This window comes from Sinocyclocheilus anshuiensis, unplaced genomic scaffold (assembly GCF_001515605.1).
Source record: "Sinocyclocheilus anshuiensis isolate Anshui unplaced genomic scaffold, SAMN03320099.WGS_v1.1 scaffold86, whole genome shotgun sequence".
NCBI classification, from domain to species: Eukaryota; Metazoa; Chordata; class Actinopteri; order Cypriniformes; family Cyprinidae; genus Sinocyclocheilus; species Sinocyclocheilus anshuiensis.
In genome coordinates, this window is record NW_015547662.1 from 3221514 (window position 1) to 3239815 (window position 18302).

Genomic DNA, 18302 nt, shown 5'->3' on the forward strand with positions numbered 1-18302 from the left:
AAGAGAATCAGGACGTCCAGCTCATATTCCCACTTCCTTTCAGAGAGATCAATCTGGTGAAGGACAAAACACTCAGTCTTTCAGATCTTCTTCATACCTTTTTCACTGAATCAAAAGAAATAGAAATATCCAGTGATAAATATAAAGTGTTGTTCATCTTTGATGGACTGGACGAATGTCGTCTGTCTCTGGATTTTCACAGCGATGTGAGGTTGTGTGATGTAAGTGAATCAGCCTCAGTGGACGTGCTGCTGACAAACCTCATTGTGGGGAATCTGCTTCCCTCTGCTCTCATCTGGATCACCTCCAGACCAGCAGCAGCTGATCTCGTCCCCTCTGAGTGTGTCCATCGAGTGACAGAGGTACGAGGCTTCAATGAGCCACAGAAGGAGGAATACTTCAGGAAGAGAATCAGTGATCAGAGTCTGGCCAATAGAATCATCTCACACCTGAAGTCGTCAAGAAGCCTCTACATCATGTGCCACATCCCAGTGTTCTGCTGGATCTCAGCCACTGTTCTAGAGAAGATGTTGAGCGAAGCAGAGAGTGGAGATATTCCCAAGACTCTCAGTCAAATGTACACACACTTCCTGATCCTTCAGACCAACATCAAACATGAGAAGGACTATGAGAAGACAGTGAAAGATGAAGACATGATTCTCAAACTGGGGAAAGTGGCTTTTCAGCAGCTTGTGAAAGGCAATGTGATCTTCTATGAGGAAGACCTGAGAGAGTGTGACATTGATGTAACAGAAGCATTAGTTTACTCCGGATTGTGCTCTCAGATCTTCAGAGAGGAGTTTGGCTTGTATCAAGGGAAAGTCTTCTGCTTTGTTCATCTGAGCGTTCAGGAGCATCTAGCTGCTCTATACGTGCACCTTTCCTGTATAAACAACAACACAAATGTGTTTGATCCAAGCACCAAACAAAGACCACTATCGAAAGTTTTGAATTGGTTTCAGAATAATTTATTATCTGAGCTGCACGAGAGAGCTGTGGATGAGGCTCTACAGAATAAAAATGGACACCTGGACCTTTTCCTGCGGTTTCTTCTGGGTCTGTCAGTGGAGTCTCATCAAAATCTCCTACAAGGACTAATGACACAGACGAGAAGCAGCTCTGACAGCAATAAAAAAACAGCTGTGTACATCAAGAAGAAGATCAGGACCATTGACTCTCCAGAGAAATTCATCAATCTGTTCCACTGTCTGAATGAACTGGGTGATCATTCACTAGTGGAGGAAATACAACAGTATCTGAAATCTGGAACAATAAAGGGAGCCAAACTCTCTTCATCTCAGTGGTCTGCCGTAGCTTTTGTGCTGTTGACATCAGAGAAGAAGCTGGATGAGTTTGATATTAATAAGTTTGTTGAAGGAAACAATGAAACCGAAAAACTGGAAGTTTTTCAGAAGCTGCTGCCTGTGATTAAAGAATCCAGATCAGTTCAGTAAGTATCATTGAGAACAATCAATTCGCTGTTAAAACATTAAGAAAATCAAAGTTAAAAGTTCATGAATCTTCAGCGCTGCAGATGTTGTGTAGAGTTTAGTGGTCAGTATTTTGATGTGTTTCTAATCAGTGACACTGTAAAAAAAAAAAAAAATTAGACATTCAAAGTCAGAGAAGTTGCATATGAATAAATAATTCAGGTTTAACAGATATTAAAAATGTTTTTGCAAATAGAAAAGGAATTTAAATATTTGAATTGTGAATCACTGGCATAATAGACCAAGAAGAAATAAGACTAACCAAACAAGTGGAGAAACAGCTGATAGTAGCTCAAATTTCTTTTGGCAGCAAACTTGAAACTTACACTTTTGAAGACAACAATTTAAATATGCAAGGTAGTTCTTAATTAAAGGATCATGTACAGTCATATTGGCCTTTTCACCAAATAAATAAGTACATGGACATGAAATATTCAAGTATGGAAGTATCAGACATCGGAAATGTCAAGACTGACCAATCAGAATCAAGTATTTCAGAGAGCCTTGTAGATTAAAATTTGATTTTTGATTCATCATTGTGTATGGATGTTTAACTACGTGTTACATCATGTCTAACAAAAACCCCTTAGCTGTTGTAAAATCGCTGTAAACCACATCTACTTGGAGCTTTATTTTGACAATTCAGAGAAGGGGGCAAGACAGGAGCTGGACTCACATTAGAGCACATGATTTCTCTGCCAGTTTACAGTCCAACATGCAGGTTTTATACAAGTTAAAAATGATTTAATACATGAATTTTGATGGAATTCAATAAAGTTGTTTTTATTTGTTAATTTTTATTTGAACATTAGATTTACATTAAAATTTGGAAATACATGTGCTTACACTTTGACCTTGTCATGATATGAATAAATTATATTGGAATTGCAAGTAGTTGTTTACTGCAGTATTAATATTATATTGTTTTTTTAATAGCTATTTGATAGTGTTGAAATATTTTCATCTCTCTGCAGGTTGAGGTGTTGTGGTGTCACAGATGAAGGTTGTGCTGCTCTGGCTTCAGCTCTGAGATCAAACCCCTCTCACCTGAGAGATTTGGATCTGTCTGGGAATAAAATAAAAGATTCAGCCTTGACATCCCTCTCTGCTGTCCTGGAAGATCCTCACTGTAAACTGGAGAAACTGTGGTAAGATCATATATGACTGAAACACAATGTAAAGTATATTTGAAGTGTTCAGCCTTTTTCTGCTGCTGAGAGTTCAGCTGATTGAGCTGCAAATGACTGAAAACATGAGCTGCCTCTCTTGACCAACAGACTCAAACCCTGAGAGATGAAGAACATGCTGGATTTATTCTTTGTGTATGTTTATCACCAGAGAATAGTGGGGTGGCTACGGGGCCCGAGCCACTGGCCCTTTGCCTTCATGGGCGGAAGTGTCCTTCTGTCAGGCAGAGTACTGTATATGTGCGGAGTGGATTCCAATTTGTGCTGAATGCATTCTGTAATGACTCTGCTGCTCCAGCTCTACTCCAGGGTTTCCATTCCTCACCTATGGGCTGTGAATGATAGATCAACACAAGCTTTTTAAGCCTTCTTTAATATTAGACTCGTCCTCACTCTGGAGAGGCGATTGTTGCCGCACAGCTCACACTGAACTGAACTCTGAGCAGACCACATGTTGTGACATGAAAATGCACTAAAAATATATTAATCAACATGATCTTTTGCAATATATACATTTATGAAGAATTTCTGAAAATACTGAACTGGACTAATCACACAGTGCTTGAAAAATTATTTTGTGATCGATATAGAATAGACACGTTGTATAAAAACAGTAAAGTACAGTTAAGCTGACTCAGTCTGAGAGTTTAAGCAGTTTATTCTGCAATTTGAGGTTTACACTCAAAAATATTTGTCTGTTAAGACTTACACATTTCAATTATATGATAAATTTCCATCAAATTACACAGAGTAATCGTTAAATTTAGGTTATGTAATTTTTTGGTCTGTTAGTCTGATAGCTGATTTCTAAGTGAAGATTTAAAACCAGGGTCAGAATTTAACAGGAGCAAGGGCAATAATGCCACCAAAATTAATAGAAATGCCTCAAAATTCAAGATATGGGAGCAAATATTCCCCTCTAAGGAGTTTTTAACAAGATATAACATGACCGAGAGAGCTGTTTTTTTTTTCAGATAGCCTATTAGCACAATTGCAAATGTAATACTGATTTTAGACAACAGTTCAATAAACAAGTTGTTTTTTAGATGCAAATTATTACTCCATACATATTAGTACAGATCTAAATATGTGATATTTAGATGTTTTGTTCTTTGTGACATTAGATCTCAGTCCTTAAGTTTGTAATTTCTCTTCAATAATGGATTCGCTGCTAAACTGATCTGATCAGAACTGAGAGACTGAAGAGTGTGTCATTGTTCTCTGCAGGTTGAGTTATTGTGGTGTCACAGATGAAGGTTGTGCTGCTCTGGCTTCAGCTCTGAGATCAAACCCCTCACACCTGAGAGTACTGGATCTGTCATTGAATAAAATAGGAAATTTGTTGAGTCTGCTCTCTGCTGTACTGGAGGATCCTCACTGTAAATTGGAGATACTGAGGTAAGATCATATTTGCCAGCAGTGGTTTGGTGGCCTAATGGTTAGAGAGTCTTGTAACTCAAAGGTTGCAGGTTCGAGTCTCAGGTCCGGCAGGAATTGTTGGTGGGGGGAGTGAATAACCAGCGCTCTCTTCCACCCTCAATACCATGACTGAGGTGAGACCCGTGAGCAAGGCACCGAACCCCCAACTGCTCCCCAGGCACTGCAGCACATGGCTGCCCACTGCTTCGGGTGTGTGTGTTCACTACTGTGTGTGTGCACTTGGATGGGTTAAATGCAGAGCACAAATTCCGAGTATGGGTCACCATACTTGGCCACATGTCACTTCACATATTCACATATGACTCTCACACATGAAACACAATGTAAAGTATATTTGAAGTGTTCAGCCTCTTTCTGCTGTTGAGAGTTCAGCTGATTGAGCTGTAAATAACTGAAAACATGAGCTGAAATACACACGTTCACATCACAACCTGATGCTCAGTTATATCGTGAATAGTGTAATTTAAAACAGATTTAGCATCAAAATAGTGCTATTAAGAAATATTATTTATTTTGTGCTTTGTGAGATTTTAAACCTCAGCCCAATGATCCATCAAATATATTGATTTGTGTTTTAAGTTTCTACTTTTTCTGGATTCACTGCTAAACTGATCTGATTTGAACTGAGGGAGTGTGTCATTGTTCTCTACAGGTTGTATAATTGTGGTCTTACAGATGAAGGTTGTGCTTCTCTGGCTTCAGCTCTGAGATCAAACCCCTCACACCTGAGACAACTGAATCTGTCTGGGAATATAGTAGGAAATTCAGTGAATCTGCTCTCTGCTGTACTGAAGAATCCTCACTGTAAACTGGAGAAACTGTGGTAAGATCATCTCTCTCATAGTCACATCTTTGTCCTCCGTAAGGCGTGTCTTTTAAATTCTGTAAAATAATAAGATAGCACAAAGTACTCTGATAACTGAAGATGAAGTTAATTTCATTTATCTCCATCACATCACATGACCTGCTGCTCCTGTTTTTGACTCACTAAGCATTTACTGAAGCTTCAGTTGCTTCTGGTAGTTTAATTAAAGACCTGTTCACACAAAAAGGGCTATAATGCAGAGGAACAATATTGTTGGAACAACTGTAAGGGTGGAAGCTTACACTGCTATTTTATGTAGACATAATATAGTCAATGCATTTTTAAGCAATAGTTCATAGATTGAACAGTAGGATATGTCACAGTTATGTTCTGTATAGTTCTGTTTCTTTGTCATTGTGTCTCATTTTCCCTGTGTTCCCTTTGCTTATTAGTTGCTAAGGTTTATGATTAGTACGCAGTACGCACCTGTTTCAGTTCCTATTAATTATCTAGTCTGTGTATTTAAGCCTTGAGTTTCTTCTGTTGCATGTCCGAGAGATGTTTCAAAGATGGCTGTCGAGTGAAATGACTTGCCTTAAAGGGGCCGCGGTTCGTTTGCATCATCAAGTCAGCAGCTTGATGATGATGCAGCTGTTCTTCTGTCTCTTTTATGGTAATGTGTAGTGTGTTGCTATGTGTTTATTAAAACTCTTTGTGAACCTTCTTCTTTGTGCACTTTATTTGGATTGTACTACACAGAAACGTGACAGAAGACCGAACCTAAAAGAATAAAAGTAAGATGGAAATCGTTGACATCTATGTGGCACCATGACCCTGCCTGGGACTATGTGGAGGAGTTATTTTTATTTTTCAAGGTGGCCGATATTTGGAGGATTATGTGGAGGAGTTTACCGGCATCTGCCACCGAGCGATGTGCAATGACCTCACGCCGTAGAGACGGACAGCCAGGGTGACACCGGAGGCCTGGAGGGCCAAGGCAGAGCTGATGGCTAGTGGTGTCAGAAAAGTTTTTGACCTTTAAGACGGTCATTTTGGTGGCTCTATTCTCTCTTAGAGAAGAGGGGACCTGCAGGCTCAATCAGCCCTTCTTGTATGGACTTTGCCCGGGGCTGGTTAAGGTCTTTGAGGCTTTTTGGGAACTTTGGGATTGGGGTGATTTATGCCCGATGAAGATGCCCGCAGTCCAGTGGTGTATCTACCTGTCGTCTGAATGTTTTGAGGGTAAAACAAAGGAGCTGCTGTCACCAAACAGAGGATGTCTCAATTGGTTGATCAAGGCTATCTCTGCGGCTTATGAGGCGTGTAACATGGCTTCGCCTCTAGGTGTATGTGTGTTCATTCTGCCAGAGGAATGGCTTCTTCTCAGGCTCTCTTAAAATGCTCTTCATTGGAAGATATTTATGTTGCGGCATGATGGTCCTCTCTGATCACCTTTATCAAGTTCTACGGTCTGGATGTGAGGATGGCTCCTGGCACCCAGGTTTATCTGCTTGAGCGGACTGTTTCCTCGATCTTCCAGCTATCCTCACGTGCAGGTGTTATGGTATATTGTTCCCATAGCGATGGCTTCACAGAGTTGAAGTGAACCTATGAAAGGGAACATCTCAGTTACGGATGTAACATCTGCAATGTCGGCCGTTCTCATACCTTCAATAGTGCTTCCTTCGTCATAGAAATCTGATGAAATAGCACGTAGCACGCTGATATGAAGCATACGTGACGTAATTCTTGGGGCGGTGCTCTACTGGCTTCAGACATTCGTCACACTGAAGGTGTTCCTATAGTGACGGCTTCCCAGTGTTTCGTTCCCAATTCAGGGAACCAAGATTACCTACGTAACCGAGACGTTTCTTTATCATTGTGTCTCGTTTTCCCTGTGTCTGTTTGCCTGTGTTCTCTTTGCTTAATAGTTGCAATGGTTTCTGATTGGTACACACCTGTTTCAGTTCCTGTTAATTATCTGAGACCACATTTCTATTTGATTACTGTTGTACTAGGGCAGTAAAGAGTTGCTCAGCCCTACAACTTTCAGAACTATTTTTCAGAGCTACCTTCCGATTTACAAATTAAGCACCGGTTATTGTTTTCTACAGGCTTATGTATTGTGGTGTCACAGATGAAGGTTGTGCTGCTCTGGCTTCAGCTCTGAAATCAAATCCCTCACACATGAGAGAACTGGATCTGACTGGGAATAAACTAGGGAGTTCTAGTGTGAATTTGCTCTCTGCTGTACTGGAGGATCCTCACTGTAAATTGGAGATACTAAGGTAAGATCATATATGACTCTCACACATGAAACACAATGTAAAGTATATTTGAAGTGTTCAGCCTCTTTCTGATGCTGTGAGTTCAGCTGACTGAGCTGTAAATGACTGAAAACATGAGCTGCTCCTCAGTAATATGATACTGCAGGACTGAGTCACACTGAAATAGATACTTGGACATCAAAATCAAAATTTCAATATCTTGACTTAAGCTCAACACAGTCAGAACTGAGAAATGAAGAACATGCTGGATACATTTTTAATGTTCATCATATTAATCTTTCTGCACTGACTCTTTTTAAATAATAATGCATAATGCAATTATGAAATATTTTTTAATCCCACTTAAATGAGACTTTAGATGGTAAATGTTTTAAGTTTGTAATTTCTCTGTAATAATGGATTCACTGCTAAACTGATCTGGGGTGCTTTTCCCGAAAGCAACTATGGTCGCAAGTTCCGTCGTTGCTAATAGAATTCAATGGAACTAACGACCATAGTTCGCTAACAATGGTTTTGGGAAACGCAGCCCTGATCAGAACTGAGAGACTGAAGAGTGTGTCATTGTTCTCTACAGGTTGAGTGATTGTGGTGTCACAGATGATGGTTGTGCTGCTCTGGCTTCAGCTCTGAGATCAAACCCCTCACACCTGAGAGTACTGAATCTGTCTGGGAATAAACTACAAGATTCAAGCATGAAGTTTCTCTCTGCTGTACTGGAGGATCCTCACTGTAAACTGGAGAAGCTAGAGTAAGATCATCTCTCTTTCACACTAGCACTTTTGGTGCGCACTCTAGTTTAATTAAAGGGGTCATATGATGCTGCTAAAAATAACATTATTTTGTGAATTTGGTGTAATGAAATGTTTATGCAGTTTAAGGTTAAAAAAACCTTAACTTTTTACACGTTGTGTTGCATCGCACCGTGTAAACATAAAACCATGTCTGCATTTGTTATCGGAGAAATGACAAACAACAAGTGCTACTCTGCACTGCCCAAAAAACTCGCGTTTGAATCATCAGTGGCAAATCCTTTAAATATAAAAAATGTACTTGCAGTCTGTGAGTCGGCATTGTAGGCTACTCTACCAGGATCAGGAAAGAGTCCTCCATAAAATGCGCAGCACACATCTGAATATTTGGGTTAAACTGTTCTGGAACAGTGTTGTAAACACAACTTAACCACTGATTTCTAGTCGTGTCCTCTTTTGGAAGGCCAAACAAAGTAGTTTCGCTTTCACAACAAAACAGCGTCACCCACCGCGCGGCCTTGAGTGACCGGCAGACTAGAGTATGCGGAGGCCGGTTTGAGTGAGCAGAGGCAGGCGGGCTTGAGAACGGCGCGGCCGGTGGATTCGACGAAGGAGCGTCCGGCGGGCTTGCGGCAACCACACATGACGACCCCGGGCTGGACTCCGCTTCATCCACGGTGAAAGCCGATCCGGTGTGGGGGCGTGTTAGAACGAGCCGTTTTAGGTAGGCGTGGTTGACTCTTAATTTTTATAAAGAATATCTCTTTGGATTTGAGACTTTAGTCTTTGCAACTTTACAGATCTTCTTTATGCACCAAGAGCTTGTAACACTCCAAAGAGAAAGGAAAAATTGAAATCGCATCATATGACCCCTTTAACGTCAGAGTTCGGTAGTTTGGATGATGTGAATGCTGTCTTCCGAACTTGGGTGCGCACCCGTGAACCGTACCCGAGTCCGCTTAAAAGGGGTGGTCTGGGGTATGGTTCATGTGAACTCTGGTATGGTTTGCTGCTGATATGAATGAAATCGTACCAAATCGCGAAAGTGAACTGCTATTAATGACATATTATTTACTTTCCTGACGAGCATGATAGACACGCTGCAAGCAGAGAGCTGTATATCTAATTTATGTTCGCCTTCAGCGTTCTTTAGAGCATTTGCAGTACATTTGTAAGACCGACACAAGTGTCGTTATGCACTGAAGCTTTGGAAACAAAACCAACAGTTCAAAAACATAAATATAAAAGTGAAGAGAGCAATGCAATGCATTTTGCCGCCTTCTCCTGCGGCCATCTTTGAAACGCCTCTCGGACATGCAAGTGCAGCTCCTATCTCTTTGAATGGGGAATTGTCAAATCCTCCAAACCTGTTCGCCAGGCTTATGATTAAATTTCATATTTGAAATCACCAATAAAATCTGTCTCATAAATGTTGTTTCTTTTGCTCAAATAGCATTAAAAAAGCTAATTATTCAGGCTAGACCAGCCAGTGCGCATGCGCAGTCCTAAGCGCATGTCTCTGAACCCTGACTGTTTCTATAGCAACCGGGATTTCTAACCATAGATATGTATACATGTATGCATAACATGTGGGTCCCGTGAAGCAGAAGTGTCCTCCTGTAGGCTTGTATTAGAGGTGCAAGTGACTGTGTCTCCAGTCACTATCTCACCTTCATCTTTTTGTGTCTGTTCAGTCCTGAAGCACATGACAGTTTCAAACAGCACCACTGAGCATCAACATGCATAAATCTCATTCTGTCAGCAGCAGTATGTCGCAATGCTTTTCATTATATCTCCTCTCCTGCTCACTTGAACACCAATTCAAATTGTGTCATTGTTCTCTACAGGTTGTGTTATTGTGGTGTCACAGATGAAGGTTGTGCTGCTCTGGCTTCAGCTCTGAGATCAAACCCCTCTCACCTGAGAGTACTGGATCTGACTGGGAATAAAGTAGGACAATCTGAAGTAAAGTTTCTCTCTGATTTGAAAGGTGATCCACATTATAAACTGGAGGAACTATACTATTGTGAGTATGTTTTTATTTAAAGCTTTTATATTGATCCAATTTTAGTAAAAGGCCTCGTGTAATTACAGAATTTAAGATAATTAATCTCCACTTCCGTCTCTGTACTTCAAACTGTTTAATAAGAGTTTAATTCTGTGATATGACTGATCTATATATAAATGTAATCTCTTACAGTGTCACTGTGTGTAAGTGATAAAGAGAGAGTTGTTGATCATTTGAGCAGTTTTTCATTCATGCCTCTGGCTATAATGTGAATATACTAATATCTCTGGCTGTGTTTTTTTTTCTAAAATGGATCTCCTGATGTGATGTGACCGCAGTAATGTCTCATACTCGTATGTGACTGTCTGTGTGTTATATTGTAGGACTCTCAGTACTTCGATGTCAGTCCAGTTTCCTCAGGATCAGCTGATGGTAAATGAGCCACTACAGAGACTGAAGACACAGAGACTGAACTCACTATTTAATTTAATAATAAATAATTTGATAATAAATCCTTTTATACATGAAAATGAGTGATTTAAAAGCACAAAGTGACAAAATCAGGGCACTTTCATTTTAATCAAGACATGGTGTATATAAGAGATTTATTGTGCATTGTCATTTATTAATATAACTTTGAAAAACTCACGAACCTGACTACAGAAGAAATAGATTAGAAACAAAGATTATGAAATGTATTTCTCTGTAAAATAATTGTACTATTTATATATTTTTATAAGATGCATTAATATTTCCTTCTAAATCTTCACATTCTTTTACTCATTTTCTGCTTTTCCCTACGTTGATGCATGTTTATTGTTTTTTCTATTGAGTTTTATAAAGCTCCATGCTTTGCAGCATTATGGTTGTGGTGAGCAGTTTAGGAATGTAATTAATACCTTTGGTCAGAATAATATCTGTTCAGTGTCTTTTGACTCTTCTTGCTTTTAGAAATGCTTGACATCAAGAGGAATTTTCAGACACCAAAAGCTCTACAGTTTTTTTTTTCTAATGCTGGTTTATACCTAAATTTAAGGGAAATATGAATGAATGGTTTTACATGATTGCCATTGCAGCTTGAGGTGTAACTGTTAAATCCAGTGTGACATCTAAGTAAAAAATTACAAAAAGTGTTTATACATATTTCAATATCTGGACATCTGACCTAAATCTAAACACGTAAATCCGATTCCTTTTGGAATTCCAAGTCATCACAAGCAGAGGGAGACACGTCTACCTACAAAGATAACTTTTCTTAATGTCCAAGTATGAAGCAGGTGCTATTTTAAAATCCCTGCAATATTATCCTCCTGGGACCCAGGCATAGACTTGTGCCCTCTGTAGAGGACATTATATTTTAGTGAATTTCTCTGAGACTGCCTGCCACAGTTTTAAGTCTGGATGTCCTGGACAGAGCATGGGCTTTTTAGAGATATCAAATGTTTGGAGGTTTGATCATAAACACACTTTCTCCTTGTTCTTTAAATATGACTGATATTGACAGAAGGATCAAATTTAGCACATAATGATACTATTTTGTAATTATTTAAATCGGACTAATTTTCAAATTGTTTGTCTTAACTAAAACATTTTTTAAATGTTATGGGGTTTCAAATCGGTTTTTGTTACAAAACGGGGCATAATTTTCATACATGTCTTCTGTAGAGGACACCAGGACAAACATCATGTTAACCAGGCATTTTGGGGAGACACAACAAGAAATTATAATAGATCAATATTCCTATGAAATATGAGATATTCTTATGAAAATGTTGCCAAGTTATTCCTCCCCCTTTTTTCATTATGGCTTGCCCCAAGAACACATTAATATGCAAATTAGATGCAGTGTGTAGAAACATTGAATAAAATGGGAATATCAATTTATGGACATTTTACACACATATTCCATAAAGTACATTTATTATAAATATTAAATTCATTAAATTATAAAATATAAATATATCAAATCATTATGTTATATAGTCCTTCATAACATAGTTGAGAATCATCTTTGGACAATATTTGGTTAAAAATAGTCTGAAACCTAAAAACTGATTGGTGAATGAAAAAAATAAATCATTGTTTTTGCCTATAAATATAAAATATGATTACATTTTTTTTAATTTTTTTTTGTTTCTTATGCTCCAACCAATGTAAAGACATAAAAAAAAAAAACTAAATTCACAAAACCTTTTTAACTTTTCAATGGTTCTCAGGAGGATAGGCGAGTAATCCATTCCACGAGGTGGCGGTTGACAGCGTCCCATGACCGCACGCGCATGCGCAGTAGAAGAAGTGTGCAGTTCCTCTCGCGCATTGACAGGTAGCTAATTCACAGCTCTTTTTCCTTACTACAGACATTACTTTAAACCTCGACTCACTGAATACAAGCCACCGCTGCCCTAAAGGCGCATTAAGCAGGGTCGTGCCTGCAGATTCGGTTGACCTGTTTCTAATTAAGCAGATAGGCTATTTTACTGATCAGCTCAGTTAGCCGGTGTGCTAATGATATATGGATATGAGTAAGCAATATGATAAAGTAATGCTTTTAGGACATGTTTAACGTTCTCAGATTAAATACGAGATGTTTTTGTGATGATGTGGTTTATTTAGTGTTTTAGATATTCATTTAGAGTCTTTAAATGGAGGAAATTATACGCGTTAGATGTGTGAATGCTCATCAGGGAATGTTAAAATTGTTTTCCAAACCTGGAACACTCATTGAAATGAATACAGTCTTAAAAGTTATGGTTTCTATTGTGAATATATTTTTGTTCTAAAATGCCATGCAGGCATATAGATTTTTAAATGAATCGTTCTTTTGAATCGGTTCTTTTGAATGAATCAGTCGAACCGTTTACAGTTTGGTTTAAAGAACAACTGAGATGCCAGTCCTGAGGTGTTTGTGAGAAGGTCAGGTTGATGTATGACTACTGTTTTTTGTTTTTTTTTCTGTCAAAAGTGTCTGAGAATTAACATGCATGACATACCCAGATCTCTGACAGCTGTAAATTCAGATTTCTGGACTGAATGCCTCAGATTGTGTTTCTCTGCTCTGCTGTCATCGTTAGTGAATAGATGCTCTTTATCTCTCCTACAGAATTTACAGAGGAACACCTGGACACCCCCTCTCCCCTTCCCACTATGGCCGACTCCATGGACATAGATGACTCTCTGTACAGGTACACTGTAAATACTGAAGCTGAAACACTTTGAGACAGAATCTGATTCATTAAGTATCAGATTCAGTCCAGCGTTCCTGCTCCTAACTGTGTGTTTGTGTGTGTAGTCGGCAGCGGTATGTGCTGGGGGACAGTGCTATGCAGCAGATGGCCCAGTCCGCTGTGTTTCTCAGTGGAATGGGAGCCCTTGGAGTGGAAATAGGTGAGCTGTGCCGTCCATACACCACTCCAGTCCTTTTTTCGTATTCATATTTGTATTTCATTGTTTTCCTGTTTACAAGCTTTTACGATCTCTTTATAAATGGCTATACATTAGTATGAGGGTGTAGAAAATACCTAGTTTCTAGAATATCATGATCTGAAATGTCAGTGATTTATGTATATGTATTTCTTCAGTTTTTCCTCCAGTAAGCTCCCTGCTTTCATATCCTATGAGTTATAAATTCAATACCATCTACATCATCTTCAGTCTATATTAAAGGGGTCATATGATGCGATTTCATGTTTGCCTTTCTCTTTGGAGTGTTACAAGCTGATTGTGCATAGATAAGATCCCTGAAGTTGCAAAGACTAAAGTCTCAAATCCAAAGAGATAATTCTTTATCAAAGTTAAGACTCTGCCACGCCCCCCTAAAACGGCTCGTTCTAACACGCCCCCACATATCTACCTCACTATGTGGAAATATTTGCATAATGCGGCCCAAATGTGCACGCAAAGAAAGAAGCCGTGGTTTCAGTAACCGCAGTTAGTGTTGAAGCAAATACACAAAATAATGATCTTTAAAAAAGCATCATATGTGACCCCTTTAAACCATTTTTGTCATTTTTGTTGAGTGCTGTACTTCACACCAAGTTCTAATCAAAAATCTCTCATGTTGTGCAGCAAAAAACATTGTTCTGGCAGGAGTGAAGGTAAGATAAATGTCTAGATATCGTTTATTTCTGTTTTTTCTATATACACTTTTATGGAATTAATAATTAATTTCATTGGCATACACAAAATATCATGGTTGATTTTTTGTTTATTTGGCAATACACTTGTGTATTAAGGTTGATACGATTTCTTTACTGTCTTTGAAAGAAGTCTCTTCTGCTCACCAAGGCCGCTTTGTTTGATAAAAAAACAAAAAAAAAAACAGTAATATTGTGAAATACTATTACAATGTGACATAACTGTTGTAATTTATTATTTTTTTGTATAATGTTTTGTTAATGTTAATTTTGAACTATTATATATAGGGTATTGTGAACTCATTTTTTATTGTCATAGGCGACTTGGAATATTTGCTGATCAGTTAATTTTTTTAGTTGTATTATGACTGTCTTATGAGGTTTTGCACATGTGTGTTTGTAGGCAGTCACTTTTCATGACTGTAAGCGATGTGAAGTTTGGGATCTTGGCACCAACTTCTTCATCAGAGAGGAGGATGTGCATAGCCAGAAGAAAAGGTGCACTATGGTTACTTTTGTTTCACGCAGACTGAATTCAGTCCCTATTTTTATTATCTTTTCTAGAACAAAAGCATCTAAACTGTGACTATATATATACTGTATATACCTTGATATAAAATGAATTTTATAAGATCTATATATAGTCCACCTCTAATGAACTCATGTGTGTCTCTGTGGCCTTATAAGACTCTAATTCTTTATTTCTATGAAGATGTGCAGTAATCATAATGATTTTTTTTTTCTATTAGGGTGGAGGCTGTCCATTCTCGAGTGGCTGAGTTAAACCCATACGTTCAGGTCAGTGTGGCCACTGATGTCCTGGATGAAAACACTGACCTCAGCTTCCTAAAGAGATACCAGGTTGGTCTCCGCTGACAACAGCAAAATTTAAAGTGCAACAAACATTTTATATTATTTAACTTCATTCCAATCGGATCATTATTATTTACATTATTCTGTACGTTCATATCATACTTAATGTCTCTATTCTTGTGTTTATTTCTTCAGTGTGTAGTGTTAACAGGAACAAAGCTGAGCTTACAGAAACGAATCGACTATTTCTGCCACTCTCAGCAACCTCCTATTAAGGTACGGTCATTCCCAGACATACTTGCATATAGATATTACTCTGTTTGGATGCTTGAAAATGCGTTTTTGGTGCAGTTCATTGGCTGTGATGTGTTTGGGATCTGCTCGCGAGTGTTCTGTGATTTTGGGGAGGCGTTTGAGGTGTCGGACCCTACGGGAGAAGAACCAAAAGAGCTCTTCATCCAAAACATCAGCCAGGTAATGAGAGCGCTGAACTGTCAAACCTTCACATTCCTCTTGGCATTTGATCATTACTTTTGTCACATTTAGTCTGAATGCTGCACTTTAGCTGAAACTCTCAGTTCTGTGATTTGGGTTGCTTTTTAACATCCTGCTTGACATCCAATCGCAGGGGAATCCTGGTGTTGTGACATGTATGGACAGCCGAACACATGGCCTCCAGACTGGGCAGAGTGTGTGTTTTAAAGAGATCAGTGGCATGAGTGAACTCAATGGTACCACTCACCAAGTTACAGGTATAAACACAAACTCTACAGTCATCATGCACAGTGATGTACTCTACTTACATATTTAACTCTGTGTGTGTATTTAGTTCTGTCTCCCTACAGTTTTGCGATTGGTGATACCTCATCATTCCAGCCGTACGCTCATGCAGGAATCTTCCGCCTGGTCAAGATGCCCAAAATCTTCACCTTTGTATGTTAACACCCCCTTCAGTTGGTCTGTTTAATATTGGTGAAGTACAATGATTAACTGTTTTCTCTACGGTCTGTGTAGGAGACGATGGAGCAGCAGTTATCTGACCCCCGGCTCCTTACTCCAGACTTTAGTAAACCAGAGGTCAGAAATATAGAGTCCATTCATCATTATTGACATGAGAATCAGTCACTTTTTAACTTAATAAATGTGTCCTTATCCAATCAGGCCCCTCTGCAGCTCCATACAATCATGTTAGCTTTGGATGCTTTCCTGGAACAGTATGCTAGACTCCCCAACATTGGGTAAATACATTTTTCATCTTTTAGGCAGTGTTTCAAACCCGAGTGAGCTGCTTTACCAGCAGCAGATCACCATTTTTTGAATAGGTTTTGTCCTACATTAGACGTGGCATGATTAAGCAATGATTGAGTGCAAGAGGGTTTATTTCTATTAGTGATGCACTAAAATTTCAACAGCCAAAAGAGTTTTGGACCGGAACAGCACTTCTCAAATGATTAATTTTGACCGTGTCAGCGTCTGTTTTGCACACACAGCATGAATAAGTAGGGCCCTATGAAATCTGCTTTTCCAAATCAGTGTTTTTCTGTTTAATATTTTTCCAAATTCTGTTTTTTAAATACTATTTTTGGTAATCAAAAAGCACGTCTAATTAATTGAAATCATAGCCAATAGCCAAACATACAATTTATGAAAAAATATTAACAATAATTGCATTTTTAGGGCCCAATGAAATCAGTTTTATTATCCCCCCCCCCCCCTACTTTTCCTAAAATAAGGCATAAAACATTAAGTTTCTTTTAACTTTTAAAATATAATCAAATGAAAATTTAATTTTTTTGTTTGTTTAATTAACACTTTTTTTTATGAAACAATTTGCTGCACAACCGAGATTTACTGTTAAATTTAAAACATTGATGAAAAATTGCATATTTCTTAAGCTTAATAATTGTTTTATTAATTTAATAGTATTATTTTTAGTACTTTGAGAAGTACATTCTACTATACAGTAGTAATGTATTTCTGTCACAATTCTTCTTTAACTTAACCCAAACTGTTATTTTGAAGGGTTTTTGTGAAGACAAAAAAAGTGTATATGATGATAAAAGACGATAGATTTTATCAAATGAAGTTTGCTTATCTGAGAGATGCCTCAAACCTGTGAACGCAGCACCCTGAACAGCATACTAAGTTCAATTACCTAAATTTAATTACTGAAACTTTATTTTCAGTTTCAGTTTTCAGCCAAATGAAAACTTTAAATTCTGTTTCAAATAAAAATTTCATTTCAGTGCATCATTTCTTTCTTTTTATGCAGCGTTGTGCTGAATAGTCCACTGTGAAATTGTAATGGTTTAAAATAGGGCTTCTCATAACTGTACTTAAAACATCAAATATTGTCTGTGTCATTTCTCATTAAGTGTGAACAGCCAAACTGCTTGTTTCATCTTTCATTTAGCTCTCTCTCTCTGATTGTGATTGACATGGATGAGTAACATTGTGCTGGATTATTTTCCTCTGCTCTGTGTAGTTGTTTGCAGGATGCTGAGCTGCTCCTGAAGTTCACAGAGGAGATCAGCAGAACACTTAAAAACAAAGTCAGTTTTGCACAAGCACTCATTTACATGGTCACTTCCTGTTGTGCACATCTTCAATCTTCCGTCTTTTAATGTAAATGTGTGTGTCGTCAGGTATGCATAAACCAGGAGCTGGTGAGGAGCGTGTCGCGCTGTGCGAGGGGATGTCTCTCTCCTCTAGCGGCAGCGGTGGGTGGTATTGCTAGTCAAGAGGTTTTAAAGGCTCTCACTGGAAAGTTTTCTCCTCTTCAGCAATGGGTAAGTCAAAGGTCAGATGTTTTGTCTTTAATGTACATTACTATTCAAACGTTTGGCGTCTGTAAGATTTTTTTTTAAATGTTTTTGAAAGAAATCTCTTGCTCACCAATGCTGCATTTATTTGATCAAAAATACAGAAAATATATAATAATACAGTATTATATTTAATATTAAAAATACTATTATGTATTTAAAGTTAATTTATTACATTTTCAAATATAAAGTCATAAAGTCATTCTAATGTGCTAAATTTGGTGCTTAAGAAACATTTCTTATTGTCAGTGCTTAATATTTTTGTGAAAACCATGATACAGGATTCTTTGATGGATAGAAAGTTCAAAAGAGCAGCTTTTATTTATTTATATAAAAAGAGTAACAATTTAAGTCTTTACTGTCACTTGTGATCAATTTAATGCATCCTTGCTGAATAAAAGTATTAATTGCTTAAAAAAAAAAAAATCTTACTGACCCCAAACTTTTGAATGGTAGTGCATGACATTGATAGGAAGAAATAGTATTCATTCTTTTTTTATATATGTGTGTTTATACAGTTTTATCTCGATGCGATAGAGGTGATTCAGCCCCTCCAATCTCTTCCTG

The 18302-nt window shown here is 38.1% G+C and overlaps 2 protein-coding genes across 2 annotated transcripts in view; both read left to right on the forward strand.

Annotated features, from left to right (window-relative positions):
* LOC107702378 (NACHT, LRR and PYD domains-containing protein 12-like) overlaps nt 1–10609 on the forward strand; it is a 13322-nt gene extending 2713 nt beyond the window's left edge. Inside the window, exons 7-14 of the mRNA XM_016504679.1 lie at nt 390–1450; nt 2465–2638; nt 3905–4075; nt 4770–4940; nt 7037–7210; nt 7785–7958; nt 9807–9985; nt 10351–10609. Of these exons, the coding sequence (XP_016360165.1) occupies nt 390–1450; nt 2465–2638; nt 3905–4075; nt 4770–4940; nt 7037–7210; nt 7785–7958; nt 9807–9985; nt 10351–10352 (2106 nt within the window). The 3' untranslated portion in view covers nt 10353–10609. The remainder of the gene's footprint in view (nt 1–389; nt 1451–2464; nt 2639–3904; nt 4076–4769; nt 4941–7036; nt 7211–7784; nt 7959–9806; nt 9986–10350) is intronic.
* A 1723-nt stretch (nt 10610–12332) lies between these two features.
* Nucleotides 12333–18302, forward strand: part of LOC107702375 (ubiquitin-like modifier-activating enzyme 6) — a 16040-nt gene continuing 10070 nt past the window's right edge. The window contains exons 1-15 of the mRNA XM_016504676.1: nt 12333–12489; nt 13068–13149; nt 13257–13351; nt 14033–14061; nt 14504–14598; nt 14850–14961; nt 15109–15189; nt 15265–15387; nt 15542–15665; nt 15743–15846; nt 15928–15990; nt 16075–16151; nt 17399–17465; nt 17559–17702; nt 18254–18302. The exon at nt 18254–18302 is cut by the window's right edge and continues 1 nt beyond it. Of these exons, the coding sequence (XP_016360162.1) occupies nt 12480–12489; nt 13068–13149; nt 13257–13351; nt 14033–14061; nt 14504–14598; nt 14850–14961; nt 15109–15189; nt 15265–15387; nt 15542–15665; nt 15743–15846; nt 15928–15990; nt 16075–16151; nt 17399–17465; nt 17559–17702; nt 18254–18302 (1255 nt within the window). The 5' untranslated portion in view covers nt 12333–12479. The remainder of the gene's footprint in view (nt 12490–13067; nt 13150–13256; nt 13352–14032; nt 14062–14503; nt 14599–14849; nt 14962–15108; nt 15190–15264; nt 15388–15541; nt 15666–15742; nt 15847–15927; nt 15991–16074; nt 16152–17398; nt 17466–17558; nt 17703–18253) is intronic.